This window comes from Vicia villosa, linkage group LG2 (genome assembly GCF_029867415.1).
Source record: "Vicia villosa cultivar HV-30 ecotype Madison, WI linkage group LG2, Vvil1.0, whole genome shotgun sequence".
Classification (NCBI taxonomy): Eukaryota; Viridiplantae; Streptophyta; class Magnoliopsida; order Fabales; family Fabaceae; genus Vicia; species Vicia villosa.
This window is the reverse complement of record NC_081181.1, coordinates 127,814,316-127,825,888: the sequence shown is the minus strand read 5'-3', so window position 1 is coordinate 127,825,888 and position 11,573 is coordinate 127,814,316. Positions and strand designations below refer to the sequence as shown.

The 11,573-nt window shown below is 37.4% G+C and overlaps 2 protein-coding genes across 3 annotated transcripts; one reads left to right on the top strand and one right to left on the bottom strand.

Moving 5' to 3' along the window:
* Positions 1-3,687: 3,687 nt before the first annotated feature.
* LOC131652045 (GDP-mannose 4,6 dehydratase 1) lies at positions 3,688-5,106 on the top strand. Its single transcript, XM_058921817.1, has one exon. The coding sequence runs from the start codon at positions 3,842-3,844 to the stop codon at positions 4,943-4,945; it is 1,104 nt and encodes a 367-aa protein (XP_058777800.1). The 5' UTR covers positions 3,688-3,841; the 3' UTR covers positions 4,946-5,106.
* Positions 5,107-5,752: 646 nt separating this feature from the next.
* Positions 5,753-10,804, bottom strand: LOC131652046 (uncharacterized). Of its 2 annotated transcripts, none has more exons than XM_058921819.1 (6): positions 10,647-10,804; positions 10,471-10,554; positions 10,290-10,368; positions 8,699-8,787; positions 6,976-7,087; positions 5,753-6,654 (listed from the first exon to the last, which is right to left on the bottom strand). In XM_058921819.1, exons 1-6 carry the CDS (start codon positions 10,680-10,682, stop codon positions 6,437-6,439), a joined length of 618 nt encoding a protein of 205 aa, XP_058777802.1. In that variant the 5' UTR covers positions 10,683-10,804; the 3' UTR covers positions 5,753-6,436. The 2 variants fall into 2 exon arrangements, with proteins under 2 accessions (XP_058777802.1, XP_058777801.1); XM_058921818.1 differs by having other exon boundaries at positions 5,769-6,654; positions 10,284-10,368.
* Between the last annotated feature and the right edge of the window lie 769 nt (positions 10,805-11,573).

The window sequence follows — 11,573 nt, the reverse complement described above, 5'->3', positions numbered from 1 at the left end:
CATAAAATAATCCTTGCCACCAATTTTTTAGAGACTAAATATGAAAGATCCCAACCAAAGAACCACCGCCGCCTGTTTAGGACGATCATGAGCTTGGGGTCCAAGCATAAAGGATCATTTTTGCGTTGGTATGAGTTGAGAAAAGATTGCATGTAAAAATGAGTTATACAAAGAAAGATAACATACAAAATTAATAAGCAGACTAAGTTACTACAAAATTCTCTAGAAGAGGACAAATTACAAAAAGGGGTCAAGGCGCAGGGGATCTACTTGTCATCCACCAGCCAGCTGTCTCGAACCACTTGGAACAGGTCCATCTGACTCAAGTTTTGGGTAGAAGATAGCCACATGTTCCATCTCCCTCTCAAAATACTAGTCATGGTTGGCCGCAACTTTGTCCTTGAGCGATGACACCTCCTCCTTCACACCTTTTATAGAGCATATAGCTTTCTCGAGTGATCTCATTAGGCGTTTTCATCCTTCAACGCTAGCTAAGGCCTTTGTGGCCACTTCCTTGGTGAGGATCCTCAAATTATCTTGTTCCTTTGTCATTACTGCTACCGTCTTCTGACCCTATTAAACACTTCCTATGATGAAGTCCTTCCTGGATTACAACTCTCGGATTGTCCAAAGATGTTTTTCCTGATGGACTCTCTCCACTAGGAGGCACCTCAACATTTGGACCTCTAAGAGGTTTGTTAAATGTGAGGAAAACTTGTTATGAAGCGACTGATAGTCACCAGGAAAATTACTTGGAAGAGAGAAAGAGAGAACTCCTAGAGAATTACACTGAGTTAAATGAAAAGTCACTCCATAGTGAGGGTCTAAGAGCTCCATCCGTAGGAACATGTGCCCACTTGCCATTCCTCCTTCATCGGCCGTCTGGAGGGTTCCCGAAGGTCCTGAAGAACCTCCCATCGCCTTTGATTCTTAGGAGGGCGAGCTTCCCCATCACAAGATGTCTCGCCCTGCTGCTTTTCTTCAACCACGGTTAGATCTTTAGGGAAGGGCGAGAGCATGGCCTTCGGACATTGCTTGGCTTTTACTCGAACCAAGCACTCCCTCCTCTCGCTAAGTGAGACTCTAGTCATATTCCAAGCGAAAAGGCATTGTTAACACATAAAAAATAGTAAAAAAAAGATCAAGTTAGATGGTTCCTTTCATACCATAAAGCTTACTCGTGTACTTTTATACCCCACCACCGTCTTCTCGGTCCAAGGTAATTAGAGTACAAGAGTTCATGAGTTTGAAGCAGCTCAAAATCTAGATCACCTCTCGTTTAAGGGGAGAAAGGGCCCTGGAGTCTATCCCTTTGATGGGCTAAGGATTTGTTGACCATGATAGGGAGAAACGAATGACACCTGTTACTCTTGTGTCTTCATGGAGGCATTGTCTCCTCCTCTAACCCGCACTAATCTATCTTTCTAGTACTCATAATGCTCTGCGTAGGGTTCAAATAAATGCCAACCTGACAAGGTGCATAAATTTATCCTGGCACAAATATGGATGATCTATACGACAAAGAAACAAAGGAATGCCCAGACAATAGGAGAGACACCCATATTACAACAAATAATCTAAAAATCTCTAAGAATGCTCCACACATTGGGCGTGATCTGAGAAGGTGTGACATAAATGGTCATTTGGAAGTCCACTTCTAAAGGCGTAAAAGGAATCATAACTTCCAGCTCATAAATAACGGGAAGCTGCAAGTTAAAATAAGGAGAGGATAAACCACCCATCCATGGTGACCGTGTTAGCTCTTTCTATTTCTGAACAAGACTCTAGGATCAAGTCCTCTTCGTGGCATGTACTAGAAAATCCAAAACCTTGACGGAACCCCTTGATCATGTCAAAACTTGAATACAAGGATACAATGTCTTGAACATGAACATATTTTGCTTTCTTCCTAGCCATGAGTTTCCGACGAGAACGAATGAGCTAAAGAATTGTAGTGCTTATATCCTTGGGAGAATGACGAACTCGTAATCTCCCCTTTCCTATCTGAACCCAAAAGAAGACCTTTTGTGTCTATAAGTTTCTCCGAGTAAACAAAAGGGAAGCGCTTTTATGTCAGGACCCTTTATAGGAAAAAACCAATGGCACAAGCAACATACACACTTAATAGAGTAACAGATGCAGAGAATGTAAAAGTCTCCACGAATTAAGGACACATGTAAGGAAATAGGTTAGACTCCCCATGAAAATCATCATAAGTTGCATTAAATGCCACACATACTCCTTTCCCAATTAAGCTTTCATAACTGACTGGCGTTTTGACATCCATAAGATCATTCGATTGATGTTTGACACATAAGCTACTTAGAAGGCATCGGGAAAAAGGGTGATGAATCACCTTTAACCGAGGGAGCCGCCTCTGACTGAGAAACTCTCCCCTAAATGAGAGGCTCGCTTCTAACTGAGAGACTCACCCCCTAACTAAGGGACTCACCGCCAACTAAAGGAGTTGCTTCTAACTAAAGGGCCCGCTTCTTAACTAAGGGAGTCACCTCTAACCGAGGGACTCTTCTCTAACTGAGTCATTCACCCCTTAACTAAGAAACCCGCCCTCAACTGAAGGAGTCTCCTCTTACTGAGAGACGCTCCTCCTAACCGAGGGACTTGCCTCCTAACTAAGGGATTTGTCCTTAACCGAGGGACTCGCACCCTAACTGAGAGACTCTCCCCCAACTGAAGGAGCCGCCTATAATTGAGGGAGTCACCTCCCAACTAAGGGATTCACCCATAGCCAGAGGATTCTCCCCTAACCACAAATTTCAACCGAAAGAAATGAGAAGCTTAAAACACTTCGCACTTTACAAGCCTTCTTGCTTAAGGGATTATGCAGTGATATATTTATGAGAGCTGCCAATTGGGGCCACATACGTCCCTCGCTGAGTGCCCGTCCCATGACGCGTCGCCCAAAATATAACTCTCATGTAACACGGGGCTCGTCCTAAAGAAAAACATGGACAATAGTGTTTAACCAACCCATAATTGCATGTGTGAAGTCATGCACAAGACTCTCTAAAAAATAGGTAGTCAACGGCTCCTCCAGTTAAGAGGGAGCAATTACCACTTCTTAGGAGTTCACTGAACCCTAGGCCCATATAAGGCTCAGGGGGACAACTCAAATAAACACGACATATCACCAAGAATACAAGCTTTTCACTCCCACGTGAGCTTGCTCTCTGATAGCAAAAAAATAACATCGAACAAAGTTCCTCATCACCGGGAACAAGCCCTGACCCATATAGGAGTTCTAAACATAAATCATTTTAAAATACTATTAATTTTAACAAACATGTAATTAATAATGGATTTAATGGAAATACACCGTCTGTGTAAAGCACAATGAAATTATAACCGTTAATTTTTATAGAAGTTTGACTTTTTTAAATCACATATAAAATAATTTTTTTTAAGGGTTGTGATGCACTAACCGTGTAAAATATTTTATACCGACAACTTTTTGCTTAATATATCAAAAAGGGATATCTAGATATCAAGGAATATATATATATATTTATTTTCACATAAATATTTACAAACAAATACTATTAGTAATATACAGATTATTTTGTTTTAAAAAGGGAAATATATTGATAATATAGCATTAAGCACAATTAAAAAAAGAATTTGAATATACTTTTCAATTAAAAAACAAGTTTAAGATCTTGAATAAGAAAGTCCGAGAATCAAATAATTTTACAGTGCGAAATCGTGAATCCCAGAACGAGAAACCGCGTCCTTCACATTTCCTCCATAAATAAAGCCTTAGCGAGATCTCATTTCTTCAATCTCTCTCACCATTATTCAAAATCATCTCTTTTCCCTAACAATGGCCGATTCAGGATCCACAATCCCAACGGCGTCAACTAACGGCGACGCAACTCCACCTCCCAAAGTAGCATTAATCACCGGAATCACCGGCCAAGACGGATCATACCTAACGGAATTTCTCCTCAACAAAGGCTACGAAGTTCACGGCTTAATCCGTCGTTCTTCCAATTTCAACACGCAACGAATCGATCACATTTATGTAGATCCACACAACGCTCACAAAGCTCGTATGAAGCTTCACTACGCCGATCTCTCCGACGCTTCTTCTCTCCGTCGCTGGCTCGATATAATCCTCCCCGACGAAGTCTACAACCTCGCCGCTCAATCTCATGTCGCTGTTTCCTTCGAGATCCCTGATTACACCGCGGATGTTGTCGCCACCGGTGCTCTCCGTTTACTGGAAGCCGTCCGATCTCACATAGACGCGTCTGGTAGATCTCACATTCGATACTATCAAGCTGGATCTTCTGAGATGTTTGGATCAACTCCACCGCCGCAATCGGAGACAACTCCGTTTCATCCTCGTTCGCCTTACGCCGCGTCCAAAGTCGCGGCGCATTGGTACACTGTTAACTACCGTGAAGCGTATGGAATCTACGCTTGTAATGGAATTCTCTTCAATCATGAATCTCCGCGGCGAGGAGAGAATTTCGTGACGAGGAAGATTACTCGTGCTGTTGGTAGGATCAAGATCGGGCTTCAAAGTAAGCTGTTTCTCGGAAACCTTCAGGCTTCGAGAGATTGGGGATTTGCTGGTGATTACGTCGAAGCAATGTGGTTGATGCTGCAACAAGAGAAGCCTGATGATTATGTTGTTGCGACGGAGGATTCGCATACGGTGGAAGAGTTTTTGCAAGTTGCTTTTGGTTATGTGGGTTTGAATTGGAAGGATCATGTTGTTATTGATAAGAGGTATTTTCGTCCTACTGAAGTTGATAATCTGAAAGGGGATGCAACTAAAGCTAAGAAAGTTCTTGGATGGAAACCTAAGGTTAGTTTTGAAGAGCTTGTTAGAATGATGGTTGATAATGATGTTGAAATGGCTAAGAAGGAGAAAGTGCTTGTTGATGCTGGTTACATTGATGCTCAGCAACAACCTTGATGTGATTTTCCCCTTTTTTAATGACTTTTGCTTCTTTCTCAAGTTATATAATTATGTTGCTGTTATTTTCAGAGATTCGTTTTCATAGTGAAGGAGTTTAATTTCATTTTAATTAAAGCTATGAGCTGTTTTACATAATACGGTTTTGGAGTTGTTATTTATTTTGTATTTTGTACTTGTTTATTGTTAGATTTATTTCTCTCTGTAAGCCCAATGATTTGATAAATATCAACAAGTCTACATCCATACTGTTTTGGTATTTTGCACTTGTTCTTCTTTTTTTTTGGTACTTTTTACTTCCTTTGTTTCTATAACACGCAAAACGGCGGGACACTACTAGAATTTGGTATATTGGGTTATGTGAATTTATTTGCGGTTGCAGATGAGGCCCTGATTCAAAGGGGATTGAATCTGATCACCTATTGAGTTCTGCATTTCTCACCATCTACTGAAATGTTATTCAAAATGTATCTGCTACTTTTTACAGTGTGGTAAACTTTATGTAACTTACACATTTTGGCTTTATTCTTGTCACATTTGAGTAGATCTAAGAAAATGTGTTTAGATCTATGAACATGACACTGGAATGAGTAGAGCTTATGATGGCATCAGAGAGAAGGGAGAAGTCTCCTGAGAGACTGTTATACCAATCTACCTTCATTCTCCAGCAAAGCACAAGTATTTTCATGAAATGAAACAAATTCTCAATTTTTTGGGTTTGTAGACAGTGGTGATAACCATTAAAAACTTACTCACAACTGTGAGAGCTAGGGTTCAAACCTTGGTATTTGACGTGAGAGCTAGGATTCAAACTCTGGTGTTGACGTCCAACCTAGCGATTTCGGTATTTTTGTCATTTGGACACAAATTCTCAATTTGAACCTCCCCCGCACTAATACCATGTAAATGTAAACCAAAGAGATCTACCTTTAGACCAGATCTATCTTGGGGTACCCAGCTTTATATTAATTGATAAAAGAAATTATTAGTACTCGAGTACATATTTAATTTGTGAACAATTGAGAACAAACAAAAACAACCTTTATTTGTTAAAATAGCAATGTTGAACAATTACATTATCATGTGCGCGTTTTATAATGAAATCTGCCTTAAACTATAGTGGGGTCATCCCAAAATCACTAACTTAAAAAATGACAAAATGAAATGAAAAATAGCTTCACGTCTGATCACTTGTCGCGACCTTCTTTCAATTTTTGGCATCCAATTAGCAAGCCCAAACTTTGAGTGTCGGTGATGGGATCCAAAGCTCCCTAAAATAGAAGCAATGTAACATGGCCCTATTGCTCTAAAGTTGCCATGAGTTAGATCTCAATAAGTGAAAAGCTTTGTTCCCTCCATCCAAAGCATGGTCCACACAAAATTACTCAATCACGTGACTTTGATGCAAAAGCTCTTCAAGCTCTCAAGCTCCACTAAAATGCAAGAAGCTTCTGAAAATATGAGCAATAATCAAACCTCTAAGTCCAACTACTATTCTGCAGAAGGTGGACTTGTTTTTGTAACTGTTTGCAAGTTGGTTGAACTTGAGCAAATTTCTTGATCAGCCTTAGCAATTGCAAAAGGTTTGATAGATGACCGGAGGGGTTCTGGGCCCTCTGCGGTAATCCTCTTGCACAAAGCATCGCAGTTACTGATAACTTCAGTCAACCTTCCTTTGAGCCTTCCAATTTCTACCTGCAACGAATGAACTGGATATGCACGTTCCAAACATAAAGTTAACACATGCTTACAGGTAATCATAGAAGACCAGCAGACATAGCATGGTGACAGTCCCACAACCCTTACTAATTATTTCTTCAACCATATCGATGTTGTGTAAACATTGCGATAAATATGAAAATGAATCAGTATTATATGATTTGGTGAGCCTTGTAAAGAAATCAAAGAGGGGATTGTTCATTTCAATCTAGCAGATCATGCAAGCTCGTTTTACAGGGTTACTATAATGTTGAAAACCAAATCACAGTATTCCAAATATTGCAAGACCTAAGAACAGTGTCTGATTATACCTCCTGATAGATGCTGTGAAGCAGTCTTCATCGTCGACGTTGAGTGATTATATCGCTGAAGAAGTTTGATTGCCAAAGCATCAGCAACTTCTATTTTGTTTTCTATCTCCTCCTGCAAGTCATAGCATTTGCAAATCAGATAGGGAACACAAGTTCATTTTCCTTAAGAGGCAAAATTATCTAAACACCAATGGAAACAATATCACTCACTTAGTAAAGCAACATCAATACAATAAGAAAAATTATTGAAGGGTGCCAATCGTCACAGAAAATGATTTTTGTTTTATATTAAAAAATAACATTTTTTTCAGCTTGATTATTTTGCAAAATCTAACTATCCAGGCCACTTTTTATCAAAAATATTGAACATGCAACTATAAGGAAATGTTTTCGCAAAGTAAACAGACCCTAAGTTTGTTACACTGTGAGTCAGCTTTATTTTACGAGTAAAAACCAATTGTGCTCATCGTAAAACTAACACTCTGGTAGCTGATAGGTTCAATCTAGAAATGCAGAAAATAACAGAAGCAAGAATATTATAGGAAAGATCTGATTTTTATTGAATATACTAGAGTTCAAATGGGATCTAGTATTACAAGCAAAAACAGAAAGCTGAGAAATTGCAGAAAGATAGAAATGAAAGAGGCTCTTAGAGAGGCCTTGACTCTCCCATGTGGATATTTCACTACTCCATTTTCGCGTGATCCTAACAACCAGCAGCTCCAATCATTTATTCTGATTCCTAGGACTCTCCCACCACTCACAGGCTGCCACCTGTGACATCCCATGTGCAGCAAATCTAGCCAAATATCCTATTCTCTCTCCTTCCCCTTTTGTCTTTTCCTCACATAAAATTTGTCATATCTACCATTAGCTTAACTAGTTTGAACTACGGAACAAAGAAGTTAAAAGACTGACGTCCATACCGTAAAGAAAAAATAACAACTAATATAACACTTGTCTATCCAAAAAAATATGCAATGAGACAATTGAGAGTATTTTTAGTCTATTGATGGTGAATTAATTCAACCCTTATTGTCCAATTAACAGACAGGTGTTTCAGGAATTCAAAATGAATGCTAATGCTAAAGGGCTGTTAGGTTTGAGGGATTTTATTAATTTCCTGTTTGCAATGTTAGTTATAAAAATGTTGTCATGTTTTCATTTTGTTTTAGAAATATGTACAGGAAATGGTGAAAACAGCCTATAAAAGTATCTAAGAAAGGAAACATAGTATTAGATTTTGGGTTTGAGGCTTTGAGCGTAAATCAGCCCAAAGCATCTAACTTATAAGGCGAGTTGAGTGATTTGTGACCCAAGCGGGTGATATCAGTCAGCCCAACTGATCCTAAATTCAAAGACCATCTTAAAATTTAGCATTATTGAACCCCACAACACCGACTAGTAAGTTGAAGGATGCCTCCCACCACTTATAAACACCCTTTCAAGCTATATCACATTCAAATGTGGAATATTCAACACAGAAAAAACAAGGTGACACTTTTTAACTACTAATGAAAACATAACATTTTCTTCTATCAAAGATACCCTAAAAGTGTAAGTTTGAGTTTGGGTACAGAAGATGTAGACATTTCACTTGAAAAAGAATGTTATATTTGTAAGGAAAAATTGCCTCTGGTCTGAGTAGAGAGAGTGAGAATATTATAAGATAAAGAGTCCAATATTTGTTGAATTCATTGAACTATTCTAATATTAAACAGACCTGATTTTTGCTTATCTCTTGGACTCTTTCTTCCTGCCAATCACGGTACATTGAGAAGAGCTCAAGTAAAACCTTGGGATTCACTGTAGCTGTTTCAACCATGAAAAGGAAGCAACTAAGTATTATCCCAAATAAAATTTTTGGTATTAGATGCAGCTGATAGGATACAAAAAGAATGACCAGAATAAACATGATAAATCAGAAAAAGGAAGAAGATTTAAATGTGATTGAAAAACCTGTAGCTTACAACACCAAAGTATTTAGAAAAACAACAAATTATATAGGAGAGGTACATATAGTAAAGGACATGCCAATATGCCATTCCAGTAATCATCAACATCGTAATCTAGCATGAGTACATGACATGACATACTCAGACAGTCAGCTCTTATCTGTGAGCTATGATAGCGGAATGCAGGCTAAAAGATTTAACAGGAAACAGAGAGATTCCTCAAACACTTACAACGAAAGCTAGATTATCTAGCATGTGTTGTCGTTGATGCGACAAATAATAAATATCTAAACTGGGAGAAAATAGATCCCTGTGTTTTCATTTTTCTTTGGGAAACTAGTCAGCTAAAAAAATATCCCATTGTTAAGTAAATATGGCTTGAGCCCAGGCAATAATATCATTGTCCCTTCCCCGTTTTAGAATGAGGAATTTAATAGTTTAACTGGAAGTAAATACAGGGCAGAGGATATTAACCTAACCGCAACAAGCAATGATTAAGATGTTCAACTCTCAAGGGCTAGAAGACATGACAAATGTAACAGCACACCACATTGAAATTAAAGATCATAAACACAAGTGTTGTTAGAATCAAATGAAAGAGTACTTGAAAACACACAAAAATAAAACAGTCCATGTACAACAGAAGCATTTCAAAGGGTTTATCTATACTAATTTTATGGCCTTAAACCTGTACAAGGGTTTAAAAGATTTAATAAAAACAACTTATGATATCGACTCCACATAACATGTTATCAGTTGATTTTAATAAATTTCTTACGACAAATTGCAAAAACAGGTTATAAAGTGGTTATCTGGAAACTCCTCTCATTCCTTCTTTAATTGTATAATCGGTTCTTGCATAAACTCTAAAACTATTATGATAACTTGAAAAGTCATCTATTCTTATCAGTAACAAGCATATTAACCTAGTTGCAACAAGCAAAACACAGGCAATGATTAAGAGGCTCGGAGCTCAAGGGCTAGAAGACTTGAAAAGTATACCCGCCCACAACATTGGAAACAAACATTATAAACATAAGTAATTAGAATCAAATGAAATACAGAAATAGTATTTGAAAACACACCAGATTTTCACATCCCATGAGTACGACAAAAACATTCAGAAGAATTTATTTATACTAATTTTATGACAAGTAATTCATAACATAGCTGTTAAAACAACTTATAAAGTGACTATATGGAATTTCCTCTCATTCAATCTTCAAATGTGCAATCGATTTATACATAAACTATAACACTATTTTGATAAATCCTCTATACTAAGTAGCTAACAACCAGTTAACTACAACAATAAGCATTGAATTAGAATCTAGTATGAATCTAGATCATCACCTGAACCGGGCGACGATGAAGGCCTCCTCACTAGAATATCAGTTAAAGTACCTTCCGTTGGAAGAGACGTCAAAACCGGCGGCGTCTACAGTACCACAAATAACCGAATCATCAAATTCGCAGCTCCGAACAAGTATAATCAACAAAAAATATTATAACAAAATCAAAATAGGAAGAGAAAACATACAATTTTGAGAGATTTAAGGCGCTCTAAAATGGGATCGGACGCTTCCAACGGCTGTGTTACGGTGGTGATTTGATCATCCGGCGTCTAGAGTCACAATGAATTGAGAGAATTCGGTGAATAAGGAAACGGTTAGAACAGTAAAATTGGAATCGAGAGAGTGAGAGAAAGAAATTTACCTGCGCGGTGGGGAAAGTAGACTCTGAAGCGCCCATGATTCTGGCAGAATTTAGCTAAAAGTTGTTCAAGTTAACCAGAAACTATCACTAACTAACATTACTTTGGGTGAGGATTTTGGGAATGAACACCTAAACAAATATTGTCATAGAGAATCATTTTTGTCTTAATTCTAATAATTTTCTATGAGAAAGTACTTGTAACATTTATTTTATTTTAAATAAGAAAATAAAAATTATTAAAATGATTTTATTTTAGACTTAAATTCAATTTTGGTTTCCATGTTTTTAAATTTTAGTTTTCTATCTATTAAAAGGAAAGTAACTGGAAAAATCACGTTTATCCTTTTGATTTTACCTTTAAACTTTTTTAATTTCAGTGATAAAAATGACTATTCTACACCTTACTTAAATCTTATTCACTTGACAATTAATATTGTTGACATGTCATTTCAATTATTTTTTCAATTATTTTTCTACAATTTCCTAACATAACAATGCTATTGTTATTTAGATATTAGATTAGAAGATATTTGATATTGGTTAACATTACAATAATTTTGAATCATAGGAAAGTCAATTCTTAATACCAATGTTTCGTATACAGAGTATGTGCAAATACATTTAACAAGGTTTATTCTCCTACCCAACAAAATATATATTAGAGCGCCATGTAGGTTCGTTGTCCCCGATTATCGCGTTGAAGAAGTTCTCTGTTGTAACTGATACACTTCATTTCGATTTCTTCAATCTGAGTCACAGTTTACGATTCAATCTTTCCTTTTCTAGATCAGTTGTTGCAATCTTCATATTGTGATTTCGATTTTGATTTCGTTTTTCATCATTGCATTGAAATTAGGGTAAATTGATTTTCATTTGTTAATGAATTAAATGCCAGACAAATCTCTGGAGTGTTGGAACAATCTTATA